Here is a 17,624-nt window from a genome sequence, read left to right on the forward strand (position 1 = left end):
AGAGATGAATCCATGTCCTATGCCATCGAATGTGTTGATACAGCTACATGTATACGCCTCAAATTCCAAATAAATGGAAAATGATAAGCGCATACTAAAATCTGGAAATTATATGGCGATTATCTTTTCCATTCCACAGATGGCCTGGGACAGATACTTATCTCAACATTAGACCACTTTTGAAATGTCTGAAAACATCTGACCAACTTTGATTTTGGAATGTGCTTTCCCTTTAACATGAATGTCAACATTTAAGCAGGAAAAGAACAATTTTGGTATTGAAAGTCTAAAGTAGTGTAACTTCCCCCAGATTTGTGTGGACACTGGTGCCAGAGGACCTAACTCCAGACTAGACAATCACCTAGCAGGAAAACTCATGATACCAAGAAAACCGGCTAAATATGTACCCTCTCGGACAGATGTTTTGTCACAAGTCTGAACATCACAAAGCTGTTCTTTCTGATTTGAGGTTGGAGAAGAAGGGGTAAATAAAGGCCTAGCACCCAAGGGAGACAAACACTCTCTCTGTGTGGTTACAATTGAGCTCCTCTGGCCATGCTGATTGGTCTACAATGACTGACATGACAGTTGATGCCATGAACCTGCATTTTTAGATCAACCATGTGCTTGCCTGAAAATTCTCCATGGTCCTTTGTGAAAGGCACATTTGTTTTTGTAGAATGAATAATCGTTGTCGAATCATGCCAGAGCTGTAGGCGATCAGTTGAATTTGAACGGTTGGAATACAGCAGCTGTCCATATCAACGCCAGAACGCAGCCTATATTCTGATGATTTAAAAATGTGTTCCAAAAGGTTTCTTTGGCTGTCCCTATAGGAGAACCCTTTTTGGTTCCAGGTAAAACCCTCTGTGAAAAGGGTTCTACCTGGAACCCAAAATGGTTTTACATAGAACCAAAAAGAGTTCTCCAAAGGGTTCTCCTATAGGACAGCCAAATAACCCTTGTAGGTTCTAGATAACACCTATTTTTCTAAGAGTGTAGGGAGACCATTGGCATCAATGGTTTCACTGGTGTAAATACAATATTACAAGGCTGATATGATAATGTTTTCAATGTTGTCTTGATGTTAACATTCAACAGCTTACAGGCCATTTCTACAGTTACCACTGTACACTCTTAGAAAAAAAGGTGCTATGTAGAACCTAAAAGGGTTTTCGTCTGCCCCCATAGGAGAACCCTTTGAAGAACCCTTTTTGGTTCCAGGTAGAACCCTTTTGGGTTCCATGTAAAACCCTTTCCGCAGAGGATTCTACATGGAACCAAAAAGGCTTCCACCTGGAACCAAAAAGAGTTCTCCTATGGGGACAGCTGAAGAACCCTTTTGGAAACCTTCTTTCTAAGTGTGTACTTGCTTATAGCCATAAGGCTGTAATAGTATTGCAAACAGGCCTTGCAAAGCAATCAGTAAAACCCAGGAAGTCATGGAAAATCAAGTTGTAATTTGGTTACTTGAAAATAGATTGCATGTGTCCCTCTCTTTCTCTCAGTCTGTGTGTGTGTGTGTGTGTGTGTGTGTGTGTGTGTGTGTGTGTGTGTGTGTGTGTGTGTGTGTGTGTGTGTGTGTGTGTGTGTGTGTGTGTGTGTGTGTGACGTGCACTCCTGTGTGTGTGGATCTATGTATGGTTTAGGGAGCAGAGACAAAATGGGAGTTAGTGGCCAATGTAGAATTGCCATTGTGTTCTAATACAATCTGACTTCCCCTCCTGACCTGAGATATTCCTCTCTCTAGAATAGATTACCAGGCAGGCAAACCGAGGGCATTGTGGGCTGAGAGAGAGAGGAAGGCAAAGGAGGAGGAGGAGAGGAGGAGGAGGAAGGGAGGAGGCTATTGGAGGGCTGCCGGGTACTGGGTATGGTAGGAAGGACAGGCCACAAGTGATGTCTGGTATTTCTTCCACTGCCACCATGCTTAAGGCTGCATTTCTGCCCGTGGTCTGTCTGGTAGTCTCCTACATTACAGACAGCTGCTCTTGCTCATCAGCCTGAGGTCTGTGCCCTCATCTACTCCGTCCGTCCTCGAAGTCTGCATCACCAGTCCCTCTACCCTGATCTCTGCCAAGGAATGAAAAAAGGGAAAGAGAGGGAAATAGTAATTATAGTTGATGAAAACATTTAAGTTTTCTTAAAGTTGAAAGATTCTGTTTTCTTCCGCTGATCATTGACAGATAGTGGATTTGATCCCTCAACACATCAAACCAACTGGTGAGAGACTCAATTTTCTGCCCCAGAGGAGAGAGATAAACAGCTTTCTGTTTGGACTCTAGAAGAGAGACTTGACATTGGTGGACAAACCCAATCATCTTTAGCCAGGACACTGAAAGAGACTAAGTTTGCTGCTTTACCGTGACAGACACAACTTTCTGTGTCAAGACAAGACAAGATGAGCAGTCTTCTGTCTGAACAGAGACACACAGCCTAGAAAGAGAGACCAAGACCTCTGGATTTCACCCTTTCAGGGACAACTTTTTGCCTTAATACTGTAAGACTGTTCTACTACAATATACCTTACCCCTAATATTGAGAGTCCTTCACTTTTCTTCCCTGTCACCTGAGCACTGAGAAAACCTTTCTGCATTTTCATTTTTAACAGAAAAGGCACCAGCCTGGTCTAAGCAGCTGCATCTCAGGTAGAGTACTGTGTGTGTGTGTGTGTGTGTGTGTGTGTGTGTGTGTGTGTGTGTGTGTGTGTGTGTGTGTGTGTGTGTGTGTGTGTGTGTGTGTGTGTGTGTGTGTGTGTGTGTGTGTGTGTGTGTGTGTGTGTGTGTGTGTGTGTCAGTTTGTCAGTCTGTCAGTTTGTCAGTCTGTCAGTCTGTCAGTCTGTCAGTCTGTCAGTCAATGGTGGAAAAACTACCCAATTGTCATACTTGAGTAAAAGTAAAGATACCTTAATAGAAAATTACTCAAGTAAAAGTGAAAGTCACCCAGTAAAATACTACTTGAGTAAAAGTCTAAAAGTATTGGGTTTTAAATATACTTAAGAATCAAAAGTAAATGTAATTGCTAAAATATACTTAATTATCAAAATGTAAAAGTACCAAATATTTTTTATTCCTTATATTAAGCAAACCAGACAGCACCATTTTCTTGTTTTTTAAATATACAGATAGCCAGGGGCACACTCAAACACTTATACATAATTTACAAATGAAGTATTTGTGTTTAGTGAGTCCGCTAGATCAGAGGAAAAAGGGATGACCAGGGATGTTCTCTTGATGCGTGTGTGAATTGGACCCTTGTCCTGTCCTGCTGTCACGCCCTGACCTGAGAGAGAGGGTTTGTTTCTCTATGTGGTTAGGTCAGGGTGTGGGGTGGGCATTCTATGTGTTGTATTTCTTTGTGTTGGGCCGAGTATGGTTCCTAACCAGAGGCAGCTGTCTATCGTTGTCTCTGATTAGGAACCATACTTAGGCAGTCTGTTTTTCATTTGGGTTTTGTGGGTAGTTGTTTTCTGTTTTGTTCCTTGTAACCTGACGGAACTGTTGACGGTCGTTTTGTTGTTTTGATTTAGTGTTTCATTAAAGTAAAATATGAGCACTTTACACGCCACGCCTCGGTCCCCTTTGTACGACCGCCGTTACACCTGCTAAGCATTCAAAATGTAATGAGTGTCACGGAAAATGTATGGAGCACAAAATACATTATTTTCTTTAGGAATGTAGTGAAGTAAAAGTAAAAGTTGTCAAAAATATAAATAGTGAAGTACAGATACCAAAAAAACCTTACTTAATTAGTACTTTAAAGTATTTTTACTTAAGTACTTTACACCACTGGCGCGTGCATGTATGCGTGGATGCATGTGTCTGTGCATGCCCTGGACAATGCATTCAACTTAACATCAGCAGTTTCCAAGCCAGCATAGATCTGTAGCATCTGCTGTGATGTTGAAGGATTAAGCCTTGTTTTGTTAGTACTGAAATATTATCCAACCTGTCAGATGAATTTGAGATTAAAGTTGACTCTTTCAGACCAAGGGATTGCAGCCTAAACATAGAAAAGCAGTTTATAGTCAACTGCTCTGGCGTTGCCTCCAAAGACAAAACCCTCCTTGTCTTAAGACTTTTTGTTTGTGCTGCTGGTGATCATGCTAGCAGCACCGAGCAGATCGGATGACAAACCAGAGAGCACATGCAAGATGAGTGACATGAAATCGAGCCAAAAATAAAACAAACATGACATAGGAAGGAAAAGAGCAGCAAGCCAAACAATATAGAGAGCAGGAGTAAGTCAAAATAGGGAAGTCATACATTCTCAGAGCTTAGACTATTGTTATTAATAATGGGTGGACCCTTATCCTGATGTAATATCTTAATATTACATTGTCCTGTGACCTTGAGGCGAAATGTGGCCAACAGTATTCAATGGGCTTCGAGTGACATGAAAGAATGGTGTTAAAAGGCTAAAAAGAGCTTAAAGGAAAGGACATGATGTCAGACTAACTCTGAGACATCCATAGTTAGATGGTGATGATGCCTTTACACACACTATATATACCTTTCTCATTAACCTTTCGTAGAAGCAGTTGACTTTAGACACTTAAATAAGTCACTTGATAAATAATTAAGCTTCGAATGATTAGTGGCAATTATTCAGTCATAACTAATTCTCCAAAATGTTTAAAGATATAGGGCTATGCTCTATGAAATTGAAAAATGGTCTTAAGTAGTCTCTTAAAAGTAGATAAGTAGAAGGGACTGAACGATTCAGGAGTCCATTACCCTCATTGGCCAGACTTCTAAAGGTAAAGTAAAGTGTGGAATTGCGAATAGACTATAAGGATAGGCTAAAGATGATCCAAATGTCCAAACCCTTTACTCTGTAGCTCCCAGGTGGCAATAACTGGGAGTAAATGGTGTGTGTGTCTACCAAGACATAACATAACAAAGTCATGGCTGGTTTACTCTACCATTACAGTACCTCTACAGAAAGCTATCATTCAGGTACCAGACTTTAGTAAACCCTGCTGGAGAGAAGGTTCACCTTTTTGAAGTTTTATCTTATTTTCTACTTTAAAATGGGAACTATCCCTGATGGGAATATTTTTCATTTGTGACTAACTGGTCTGTATGAAGATTGATTATGTTAATGATTTATTTATGAGCAGTGTGGGAAATCAAAGGTCCCAGTGGACTGTCTCCCCTATTTCAAATTAGTCAGGAGGCTAAGAGTCAAAATCATCTATCTTGCTGTGACTGACCTAAAGGGACCATACTGTATGTATGCCATGACCCCCAGGAATGTGGAAATAGTGTTTGGTGTGGAGTGTACAGCAATTAAGCCACATTGTGTAGAACTAGACAACATGGGTGTGCGAATGATTTAATAAAAAAATACAGTGAGGGAAAAAAGTATTTGATCCCCTGCTGATTTTGTACATTTGCCCACTGACAAAGAAATGATCAGTCTATAATTTTAATGGTAGGTTTATTTGAACAGTGAGAGACAGAATAACAACAAAAAAATCCAGAAAAACACATGTCAAAAATGTTATAAATTGATTTGCATTTTAATGAGGGAAATAAGTATTTGACCCCTCTGCAAAACATGACTTAGTACTTGGTGGCAAAACTCTTGTTGGCAACCACAGAGGTCAGACGTTTCTTGTAGTTGGCCACCAGGTTTGCACATATCTCAGGAGGGGTTTTGTCCCACTCCTCTTTGCAGATCTTCTCCAAGTCATTAAGGTTTCAAGGCTGACGTTTGGCAACTCGAATCTTCAGCTCCCTCCACAGATTTCTATGGGATTAAGGTCTGGAGACTGGCTAGGCCACTCCAGGACCTTAATGTGCTTCTTCTTGAGCCACTCCTTTGTTGCCTTGGCCGTGTGTTTTGGGTCATTGTCATGCTGGAATACCCATCCACGGCCCATTTGCAATGCCCTGGCTAAGGGAAGGAGGTTCTCAACCAAGATTTGACAGTACATGGCCCCGTCCATCGTCCCTTTGATGCGGTGAAGTTGTCCTGTCCCCTTAGCAGAAAAACACCCCCAAAGCATAATGTTTCCACATCCATGTTTGACGGTGGGGATGGTGTTCTTGGGGTCATAGGCAGCATTCCTCCTCCTCCAAACACGGCGAGTTGAGTTGATGCCAAAGAGCTCCATTTTGGTCTCATCTGACCACAACACTTTCACCCAGTTGTCCTCTGAATCATTCAGATGTTCATTGGCAAACTTCAGACGGGCATGCATATGTGCTTTCTTGAGAAGGGGGACCTTGCGGGCGCTGCAGGATTTCAGTCCTTCACGGCGTAGTGTGTTACCAATTGTTTTCTTGGTGACTATGGTCCTAACTGCCTTGAGATCATTGACAAGATCCTCCCGTGTAGTTCTGGGCTGATTCTTCACCGTTCTCATGATCATTGCAACTCCATGAGGTGAGATCTTGCATGGAGCCCCAGGCCGAGGGAGATTGACAGTTCTTTTTTGTTTCTTCCATTTGAGAATAATCGCACCAACTGTTGTCACCTTCTCACCAAGCTGCTTGGCGATGGTCTTGTAGCCCATTCCAGCCGTGTGTAGGTCTACAATCTTGTCCATGACATCCTTGGAGAGCTCTTTGGTCTTGGCCATGGTGGAGAGTTTGGAATCTGATTGATTGATTGCTTCTGTGTACAGGTGTCTTTTATACAAGTAACAAGCTGAGATTAGGAGCACTCCCTTTAAGAGTGTGGTCCTAATCTCAGCTCGTTACCTGTATAAAAGACACCTGGACGCCAGAAATCTTTCTGATTGAAAGGGGGTCAAATACTTATTTCCCTCATTAAAATGCATATCAATTTATAACATTTATGACATGCGTTTTTCTGGATTTTTTTGTTGTTATTCTGTCTCTCACTGTTCAAATAAACATAGCATTAAAATTATAGACTGATCATTTCTTTGTCAGTGGGCAAACGTACAAAATCAGCACAGGATCAAATACTTTTTTCCCTCACTGTATATATTTTTTCCCTTTATTTAACTAGGCAAGTCAGTTAAGAACACATTCTTATTTACAATGACGGCCTAGGAACAGCAAGGAGCATAAGGGTGAGAACAAGAATGATAAGGAAGTCAAGGAGCCTTTGGGACTATCATTATTTGGTTAACACAGACACAAGACAATATGTAGAATAAAGGATTTCCTTATATCACAGAACAGAAAGAACCACACTGTCCTCTCATATCAGGTGTCCCAGAGTGTTTTCCAGGCATTTCCCCCTTCTCTCTCCATTCAACAGCTGCCCTCAGTATCACCAGCACAGAAATATAATTACCATAAGGGACATTCCCATTTAAGTCAACGTTCTGTGTAGCCATGAGTGTGAAATTGCTGTGGTCTGCACTTCAGACAAGCACCAAGCACTGTAAAGCATCATTGTTCTCCTTCCTGAGGTTAACAACAGAAGGAGCAGGGTGGAAGGGCAGAGGGAGCACCTTCTTCCTCCCTAAAGTACCCCCAGCTGCCAAGACCCCAGTCAGGTACATTGTCCTGGTGCTGATCTAAGTAAGACGGGGCCTGCAAAGTGCCAACAAGCACTGAGGAAAACCATAATGAGCTGGTCTGGGGTATTTATTTTTTATTTTGAACACTGACAGCAGGACTGCTTGGCATGCTTGGTGTGAGAAAAACCGATGGAAGAGTTATTTCTCAAAGCGCAGAGATGACCTTTTCTGAGACTCGTTTTCTTGAGTACAGGCGATTTCCTTTTACAGTGAGGGGAAAAAGTATTTGATCCCCTGCTGATTTTGTACGTTTTCCCACTGACAAAGAAATGATCAGTCTATAATTTTAATGGTAGGTTTATTTGAACAGTGAGAGACAGAATAAGAATAAAAAAATCCAGAAAAACACGTCAAAAATGTTATAAAATGATTTGCATTTTAATGAGGGAAATAAGTATTTGACCCCTCTGCAAAACATGACTTAGTACTTGGTGGCAAAACCCTTGTTGGCAATCACAGAGGTCAGACGTTTCTTGTAGTTGGCCACCAGGTTTGCACACATCTCAGGAGGGATTTTGTCCCACACCTCTTTGTAGATCTTCTCCAAGTCATTAAGGTTTCAAGGCTGACATTTGGCAACTCGAACCTTCAGCTCCCTCCACAGATTTTCTATGGGATTAAGGTCTGGAGACTGGCTAGGCCACTCCAGGACCTTAATGTGCTTCTTCTTGAGCCACTCCTTTGTTTCCTTGGCCGTGTGTTTTGGGTCATTGTCATGCTGGAATACCCATCCACGACCCATTTTCAATGCCCTGGCTGAGGGAAGGAGGTTCTCACCCAAGATTTGACAGTACATGGCCCCGTCCATCATCCCTTTGATGCGGTGAAGTTGTCCTGTCCCCTTAGCAGAAAAACACCCCCAAAGCATAATGTTTCCACCTCCATGTTTGACGGTGGGGATGGTGTTCTTGGGGTCATAGGCAGCATTCCTCCTCCTCCAAACACGGTGAGTTGAGTTGATGCCAAGGATCTCCATTTTGGTCTCATCTGACCACAACACTTTCACCCAGTTGTCCTCTGAATCATTCAGATGTTCATTGGCAAACTTCAGACGGGCATATATATGTGCTTTCTTGAGCAGGGGGACCTTGCAGGCACTGCAGGATTTCAGTCCTTCACGGTGTAGTGTGTTTCTTGGTGACTATGGTCCCAGCTGTCTTGAGATCATGGACAAGATCCTCCCATATAGTTCTGGGCTGATTCCTCACCGTTCTCATGATCATTGCAACTCCACGAGGTGAGATCTTGCATAGAGCCCCAGGCCGAGGGAGATTGACAGTTCTTTTGTGTTTCTTCCATTTGAGAATAATCGCACCAACTGTTGTCACCTTCTCACCAAGCTGCTTGGCGATGGTCTTGTAGCCCATTCCAGCCTTGTGTAGGTCTACAATCTTGTCCATGACATCCTTGGAGAGCTCTTTGGTCTTGGCCATGGTGGAGAGTTTGGAATCTGATTGATTGATTGCTTCTGTGTACAGGTGTCTTTTATACAAGTAACAAACTGAGATTAGGAGCACTCCCTTTAAGAGTGTGGTCTTAATCTCAGCTCGTTACCTGTATAAAAGACACCTGGAAGCCAGAAATCTTTCTGATTGAGAGGGGGTGAAATACTTATTTCCCTCATTAAAATGCAAATCAATTTATAACATTTATGACATGCGTTTTTCTGGATTTTTTTGTTGTTATTCTGTCTCTCACTGTTCAAATAAACCTAGCATTAAAATTATAGACTGATCATTTCTTTGTCAGTGGGAAAACGTACAAAATCAGCACAGGATCAAATACTTTTTTCCCTCACTGTATATATTTTTTACCTTTTTTTAACTAGGCAAGTCAGTTAAGAACACATTCTTATTTACAATGACGGCCTAGGAACAGCAAGGAGCATAAGGGTGAGAACAAGAATGATAAGGAAGTCAAGGAGCCTTTGGGACTATCATTATTTGGTTAACACAGACACAAGACAATATGTAGAATAAAGGATTTCCTTATATCACAGAACAGAAAGAACCACACTGTCCTCTCATATCAGGTGTCCCAGAGTGTTTTCCAGGCATTTCCCCCTTCTCTCTCCATTCAACAGCTGCCCTCAGTATCACCAGCACAGAAATATAATTACCATAAGGGACATTCCCATTTAAGTCAACGTTCTGTGTAGCCATGAGTGTGAAATTGCCGTGGTCTGCACTTCAGACAAGCACCAAGCACTGTAAAGCATCATTGTTCTCCTTCCTGAGGTTAACAACAGAAGGAGCAGGGTGGAAGGGCAGAGGGAGCACCTTCTTCCTCCCTAAAGTACCCCCAGCTGCCAAGACCCCAGTCAGGTACATTGTCCTGGTGCTGATCTAAGTAAGACGGGGCCTGCAAAGTGCCAACAAGCACTGAGGAAAACCATAATGAGCTGGTCTGGGGTATTTATTTTTTATTTTGAACACTGACAGCAGGACTGCTTGGCATGCTTGGTGTGAGAAAAACCGATGGAAGAGTTATTTCTCAAAGCGCAGAGATGACCTTTTCTGAGACTCGTTTTCTTGAGTACAGGCGATTTCCTTTTACAGTGAGGGGAAAAAGTATTTGATCCCCTGCTGATTTTGTACGTTTTCCCACTGACAAAGAAATGATCAGTCTATAATTTTAATGGTAGGTTTATTTGAACAGTGAGAGACAGAATAAGAATAAAAAAATCCAGAAAAACACGTCAAAAATGTTATAAAATGATTTGCATTTTAATGAGGGAAATAAGTATTTGACCCTTCTGCAAAACATGACTTAGTACTTGGTGGCAAAACCCTTGTTGGCAATCACAGAGGTCAGACGTTTCTTGTAGTTGGCCACCAGGTTTGCACACATCTCAGGAGGGATTTTGTCCCACACCTCTTTGTAGATCTTCTCCAAGTCATTAAGGTTTCAAGGCTGACATTTGGCAACTCGAACCTTCAGCTCCCTCCACAGATTTTCTATGGGATTAAGGTCTGGAGACTGGCTAGGCCACTCCAGGACCTTAATGTGCTTCTTCTTGAGCCACTCCTTTGTTTCCTTGGCCGTGTGTTTTGGGTCATTGTCATGCTGGAATACCCATCCACGACCCATTTTCAATGCCCTGGCTGAGGGAAGGAGGTTCTCACCCAAGATTTGACAGTACATGGCCCCGTCCATCATCCCTTTGATGCGGTGAAGTTGTCCTGTCCCCTTAGCAGAAAAACACCCCCAAAGCATAATGTTTCCACCTCCATGTTTGACGGTGGGGATGGTGTTCTTGGGGTCATAGGCAGCATTCCTCCTCCTCCAAACACGGTGAGTTGAGTTGATGCCAAGGAGCTCCATTTTGGTCTCATCTGACCACAACACTTTCACCCAGTTGTCCTCTGAATCATTCAGATGTTCATTGGCAAACTTCAGACGGGCATATATATGTGCTTTCTTGAGCAGGGGACCTTGCGGGCACTGCAGGATTTCAGTCCTTCACGGTGTAGTGTGTTTCTTGGTGACTATGGTCCCAGCTGTCTTGAGATCATTGATAAGATCCTCCCATATAGTTCTGGGCTGATTCCTCACCGTTCTCATGATCATTGCAACTCCACGAGGTGAGATCTTGCATGGAGCCCCAGGCCGAGGAAGATTGACAGTTCTTTTGTGTTTCTTCCATTTGCGAATAATCGCACCAACTGTTGTCACCTTCTCACCAAGCTGCTTGGTGATGGTCTTGTAGCCCATTCCAGCCTTGTGTAGGTCTACAATCTTGTCCATGACATCCTTGGATAGCTCTTTGGTCTTGGCCATGATGGAGAGTTTGGAATCTGATTGATTGATTGCTTCTGTGTACAGGTGTCTTTTATACAGGTAACAAGCAGAGATTAGGAGCACTCCCTTTAAGACACCTGGGAGCCAGAAATCTTTCTGATTGAGAGGGGGTCAACTACTTATTTCCCTCATTAAAATGTAAATCAATTTATAACATTTTTGACATGCGTTTTTCTGGATGTCTTTGTTGTTATTCTGTCTCTCACTGTTCAAATAAACCTACCATTAAAATTATAGACTGATCATTTCTTTGTCAGTGGGAAAACGTACAAAATCAGCAGGGGATCAAATATTTTTTTCCCTCACTGTAAGTGCCTTGGCAGTAGGAAATCATATTGTTTGACATTGCTTCCTCGACTGGCTAGGGGGGGGGACAGGATGGCGACCAAGAACCCTCAGACAGAAATGTAAAGGGAGGTGAGTTTCTATGGGAAGTGAGTCAGTCTCAATGACTGTTGTCAAACTGATTTACTAAATGATGTGCAGCAGCAGTAAAACCCATTCTTCCCCCTAGAATGAAATTCCAGGTTATTTTGCCATGTTTGAATAACTGTTTTTATACACCAGTATGGGCTAGTGTTATTTCTATTATATCTTATAAAAAACGACTTTCCACTCAGCCATAGTTCCCATAACTTGCCTGAGGTCACTGCCGTGGCCACTAGAGCTTAAATCGTCCTCACACACAAACTACTGGTCCGCTGTAGATAAAGAAGGGAAACCCTATTACCCCACTTTCCCTCTTCCTCAGACACACACACATGCGCACACACACGCACACACGCACGCACACACGCACGCACACACACACACACACTGTCTAATCAACACCCTCACTTGAGCTTAAAGAGCACTGATCCTGCAACTCCATACTTTCCATTGGTCATGCCCTTCAGGAGAAGTGAGGGAGAAAGAGAGGGGAAATGCTACAAAGTTACAGTAATACACAGTCTCGTCTTGAGAGAAAGACTGAGGATCTATACAGTCTGAAGCAAATACAACCTTCAGTGCCAGATGGATTTTAGTCGAAGGAAGGTTTAATGTCTCTGCTGGTAAGACTGAACACAACTTCTTAGCAGTGAACACAAAGTTAACTTGAACCACTTAGTCTGTACAACGGTAATTATCATACTGCATAGTTTGTCAAACATCAAACTTGCATAGCTGTCTTTTTACATATGCTATTTAGTTTAATAAAGGTTTTCACTGTGTGCCTACTGTATGAAACTAAGTACTATGAAAAGTTGTTCAATAGACACTACTTAGTTTATCCTATGTTTGAGTGTGAGGAGTCTGGAGTACACACTACTGTACTGTCTGTGCTCATGGAGCCGATGTGGAATCGCCAGCTAGTGAGCTGTGTGTGCTAGTAGTGTTCAACATAGAAGTAGCTGTTTCCTTTGCTCTGCAAGGGCCAAGGCTTTTGTATCGGGGGCAGGTAACGCTGCTAGTTCGAGTGCAGATATATATGCACAGAGAGAAGAGCTGACAGTAGAGTTCATGGGGTGATGAAATGGTAAAGCTCCGGTGTTCATAAGTTAGACCTAAACAACTACCAAGAAGAAGAAGACGTTCCTATACTAAAAATAATATAGTTATTTACTGTATATTGTCATTTATGGCGTCTGTTATTGGAAAATGCTTTTGAGGGAACGGGTCCTTTGAAAATGTCTTGACTCAGTTCTGAGACGGATTCATTTCTATCAACAGAAACAAAGTGCATTGATTTATTAGTTCTTACTCTTTATACATGTTTTACATCTTACCAGTCACCACTTCCTTATTGACTTTGTTTGTTTTCGATGTGTCAAGAAATACGCACCATCAATCTCTGGCCAAAGGAAATGGAAATCAGTATGTCTCCCTCTTTCCCAGGCTAAGTAATGCAAAGATAAGCCCTGTGACATGTTTATTTCTGTGTTTGTGTTGACTTTAGACTTCCTTAAAACTGACATCTCAATTTCCCAGATTGCTGGGCCAGGCAGGCAGGGCTGTGGGAACATACTTGGCTCAAACTAGGTCAGTCTACTGAGCCCACTGTGGTCACACAGGGAGAAAAGTCTATTAATATACCCACTCCACAGCCCCAAATACATCGCCTGGTACAAAACAGCAGAGAATCGTAAAGCACAGCATCACTCAGTACAATACAGCACAGCATTGCTCAGTACAGTACATCACAGCATTGCTCAGTACAATACATCACAGCATTGCTCAGTACAGTACAGTAAGGTACAGTACACAGAGCGCAGCAGCTCAGCACAGCACAGAATACTTTGGTGTAATGAAGAGAAACTTGGAAACCAGTCAAATAAAAACACAAGTCAACACGGCATGACACAAGTGAATTAAGTGTGACAAGCCATGAAACAGAATAATTAAATGTCCTGAAAAATGAAACCCAAATAAAATATCCCACAGAACAACAACAGCACTTTCATTCAATGCAGAAATGTCATTAATTTATCTATAAGTGCAGTAGATCGTAGTTAACCTGGTCCCAGATCTGTTTGTAATGTCTTGCCAACTCATCATTAATGGCATACCAGTGACCATCGGAGTTGGAAAGACAACGCAAACAGATCTGGGACCAGGCTAGATGGTAGTTATAGATGGTGTCTGACTGTTCCCTGACTGCTCTACTCTCTCTCAGGCCGTTCCAGAGGTGTGGTGTGTGACGGGTGATGGCCGACTGGAGTCTCCTGGGCAACTTCTTGGAAGAGGTGCAGGAACACTCAACGTCTGTGGGCAAGGTGTGGCTCACCATCCTCTTCATCTTCCGTATTTTGGTCCTGGGCACAGCCGCCGAGTCGTCATGGGGCGACGAGCAGGAGGACTTCACCTGCGACACGGAGCAGCCCGGTTGCGAGAACGTTTGTTACGACACGGCCTTCCCCATCGCCCACATCCGCTACTGGGTGCTGCAGATTGTCTTCGTGTCCACACCGTCGCTCATCTACATGGGCCACGCCATGCACACGGTGCGCATGGAAGAGAAACGCCGGCGCAAGGAGCAGGAGGACCAGGGGGGAGGTGACGGGGAGGAAGGAGGAGGGGAAGACGGAGAGGAGAAGCATTATCTGGAGCACGGGGAAGAGAAGGGGGGAGAGTGCGAGAAGGAGGGCAGCGGCATGGGCAGGGTGCGTCTGCGCGGGGCGCTGCTGCAGACTTACGTGTTGAGCATCCTGATCCGGACGCTAATGGAGGTGGTCTTCATCGTGGTGCAGTACATCCTCTACGGGGTCTTCCTCAACGCCCTGTACGTGTGCCACAGCCGGCCCTGTCCCCACCCGGTTAACTGTTACGTCTCGCGGCCCACGGAGAAGAACGTGTTCATCGTGTTCATGCTGGCCGTGTCGGGCGTGTCGCTGTTTCTCAGCGCCGTGGAGCTCTACCACCTGGCCTTTAAGCAGTGTCAGAGGTTTCTGAGGAGGAAACGACAACAGCAAGAACAACAGCTGCTACAAGGACGCACGCCCTCAAGTGCTACGGTCATCTCCGCTGAACCTGACAGCCCACCCCGTCCATCCATGCCCTGCACCCCACCCCCAAACTTCAGCCAGTGTGTTAACTCTTCCCCTCACACACACCCCATGCATTCCCAATCCCACCCCCATCCTAGCTGCCCCCCCTTCAATAACCGGCTGGCCCACCAGCAGAACTCAGTCAACATGGCCACTGAGCGCCACCGTGTTGTCCACAATGACCTTGAAACGGAAGACTTCCTGCACGTGACCTATGAGGGGCACGCCGACACGCCCAACGCCTGCACCCCGCCCCCTTCGCTGCTCCAAAACAGCTTCCAAAATGGTTTCCTGAAGGACAAGAGGCGTCTGAGCAAGACCAGTGGCTCCAGTAGCCGTGTGCGACCCGATGACTTGGCTGTATAGCCCCAATTCCAAACACACACACTGTCCCTGGATCGTTTCAAACACACACACACACACACACACACAAGACTGGGATGACTATGACTCATCTGTTGTGGGGGACTAATTTGAACACTGCATGGCACAAGTCAACGAAGTCACAAAGTATCACAAGTCATGAAACGGAATACTCAAACTAATCAAGCACAGCTGTTAGTGTTAGTGCCTTCATATTTAGCCCTCAGGACTAATCCACTAATGTGACTGTCTGAGACCTCTGTCTGACTGAGTCCTAAATGGCACCCTATTGCCTATATAGCGCACTACTTTAAACCAGGGCACATATAGCTTTGGTCAAAAGTAGTGCACTATATAGGGGAATAAGGTGCCATTTGAGACATTGACTCTGACTACTGTCGCGGAGTCTCTCCCTGAGAGACAGGGGGGCCTTGTGTCAGACCTGAGAATGAGTGGGTCACTGCCACACTATCAGCTCTGTGACACTGACTGGCTGCTGGGGACAGCTAAGTGGGACAGATGACAGCCAGTCTGTCACTCAGAGAGAGAGAGATATGTGAAGGACGGCTGCCTGTCAGTGACCCACAAACGCACGCTTAGACGAATGCTCTGCGTGTGCAAGCTTGCTCTCTCTCATGCATGCACACGAACACCAACACATACACACACGCTACATTTACAGAGGCACGCAGACACTTTCGTTGGCATACAACAAAAACACGCAGACACACCATGTGAATCCTGATGTTGTCATCACTTCCCACCAGAGATCCAATAGGATGACCCATGGGATAAAAAATGTTTTTTGGTGTATGGTTAAAGAGAGACAGACAAACTACAACCTATTCTGATCAGGCCTTTATTTATGTGGAGCCATCATCGGTTAAAGCAGACATCACAAGCTTCCCAGGGAGTGGGGAGAACATAGTTCATAGTGCATAGTTCAGATACCCTGACTGACCCGGTGGCCCGTTTCCCAAAACCATCTTAAGGCTAAATTCATTGTTAGAACCTTCGTTGGAGCACCATTATAACTCAGAGCTGTTTCTCAAAATCGTCAGTATTAACTTTGCAATTGAAAACGCTCGTAATTTAACGACTGCCTCAGACAACTCCGAGAACAGCTAAGTGCGTCAGTTGCTTTTTCGACCTCCCTCGTCACTTTACACACATACATCTCTGCTAAACATTGAATCACATGGTTTATATGTCTCTGTGACTCTGATAACTTCAGAACAAAGTCGACTAGAAATAAAAAGATGCCAATGTGTTTGCAATTGATACAAACAAGCGACATACAAATATACTTCAAATGAAAACCGAGATGACTGCATTAAAATATAAACAGTAGGCTGTAGGCCTATTTCAATAATATTGAAATACATTTAATGTTCAATCAATTGAGTTCTATTTTGTTCAGGGGCGCAAGTTGGTTTTAGAAGTGGGGGGACATAATAAATATATATATATTTTTTTTTTTATCCAGTCAGATAAACACTCCAAACAGCCTACCTGACTTACATGTCCCCCGTCCACAGTGAAAGTTGCACCCCTGATTTTGCTACTTGTAGGCTACTGTCAGTATTTGTCTCAACATATTCCCTGATGTGTGTGCAATGATGTGCCAAATCGCTGATTTAGTGCATTTTCATTGGGTAAGCATTATTCATAATAAACTGCCTCAATAGGAGCTGATCCGTAGTCAGTATTGTGAAATAATTATAATGTTAAGGAAATATTTGAATGGAGAAAGCTGATCCGAGACCAGCGCTCCTTTTCTTTCGAGCCTATCAGTATCGACACAACGCTCCAACGACGCTCTTTGCGACCGTTCTCTCTGCGTGGTGTTTTGGCAGTCGCATGTTACATGTAGGAAAGATGCATCATTAAAACACTCGTAAGCCTAAATTCCATCGCTATCGATAAAACGGGCAGAGACCTTGAACGTGATCTTGCCAAACGAGTGTCTGTCTCGAGCCAGAGAGGAATTCTCTTAATTTTTGGAAAGTCATACCCTTTCAGAATTAGCAAACAGAAGTGCTGATATATATATCTAAAAAATAAGACCTAGCTTTTTTACCTGGCAAAGTACGTGGTCGAAAACTGAAATAGTTTTACACTAGTTTACTGAATCTGTGTGTATAATGTTTTAAAACATCTCAGATTTACGTTTTGAAATGTTTAACTAAATCTAAATACGAATTAACAAAAAAAATGTTGTTTAACTAATTTTCAACATATCTTTGTTTAATGTGAATTATATTGTATTGGGGGGGGGTCATTGCAATCACATTTTTGTAAACGTTGCACTTTAGCAAAAAGCAATGTGAAAATCTATGTATCTTTAGTGTTCCAAATGTTTTCATGTTCATTTTGTATGTAAAAGTATATATTGTCTGCCGTTAAAAACACATGTACCCGTGACACATGAT

General features: G+C 43.3%; 1 protein-coding gene across 2 annotated transcripts; it reads left to right on the forward strand.

Moving 5' to 3' along the window:
• Positions 1–1,859: 1,859 nt before the first annotated feature.
• On the forward strand, positions 1,860–15,979 carry LOC115179727 (gap junction alpha-5 protein). 2 transcript variants are annotated; one of them, XM_029741420.1, is made up of 3 exons: positions 1,860–2,500; positions 2,612–2,648; positions 13,959–15,979. In XM_029741420.1, exon 3 carries the CDS (start codon positions 13,990–13,992, stop codon positions 15,193–15,195), a length of 1,206 nt encoding a protein of 401 aa, XP_029597280.1. In that variant the 5' UTR covers positions 1,860–2,500; positions 2,612–2,648; positions 13,959–13,989; the 3' UTR covers positions 15,196–15,979. The 2 variants fall into 2 exon arrangements, with proteins under 2 accessions (XP_029597280.1, XP_029597281.1); XM_029741421.1 differs by lacking the exons at positions 1,860–2,500; positions 2,612–2,648 and adding an exon at positions 11,592–12,357.
• Positions 15,980–17,624: the final 1,645 nt, after the last annotated feature.

Source organism: Salmo trutta, chromosome 39, assembly GCF_901001165.1.
Source record: "Salmo trutta chromosome 39, fSalTru1.1, whole genome shotgun sequence".
In the NCBI taxonomy this organism is placed as follows: Eukaryota; Metazoa; Chordata; class Actinopteri; order Salmoniformes; family Salmonidae; genus Salmo; species Salmo trutta.

What these genes read in the sequence shown, in the direction of transcription:
- LOC115179727 (XM_029741420.1), top strand. Translation starts at nt 13,990, where the DNA reads ATGGCCGACTGGAGTCTCCTGGGCAACTTCTTGGAAGAGGTGCAGGAA.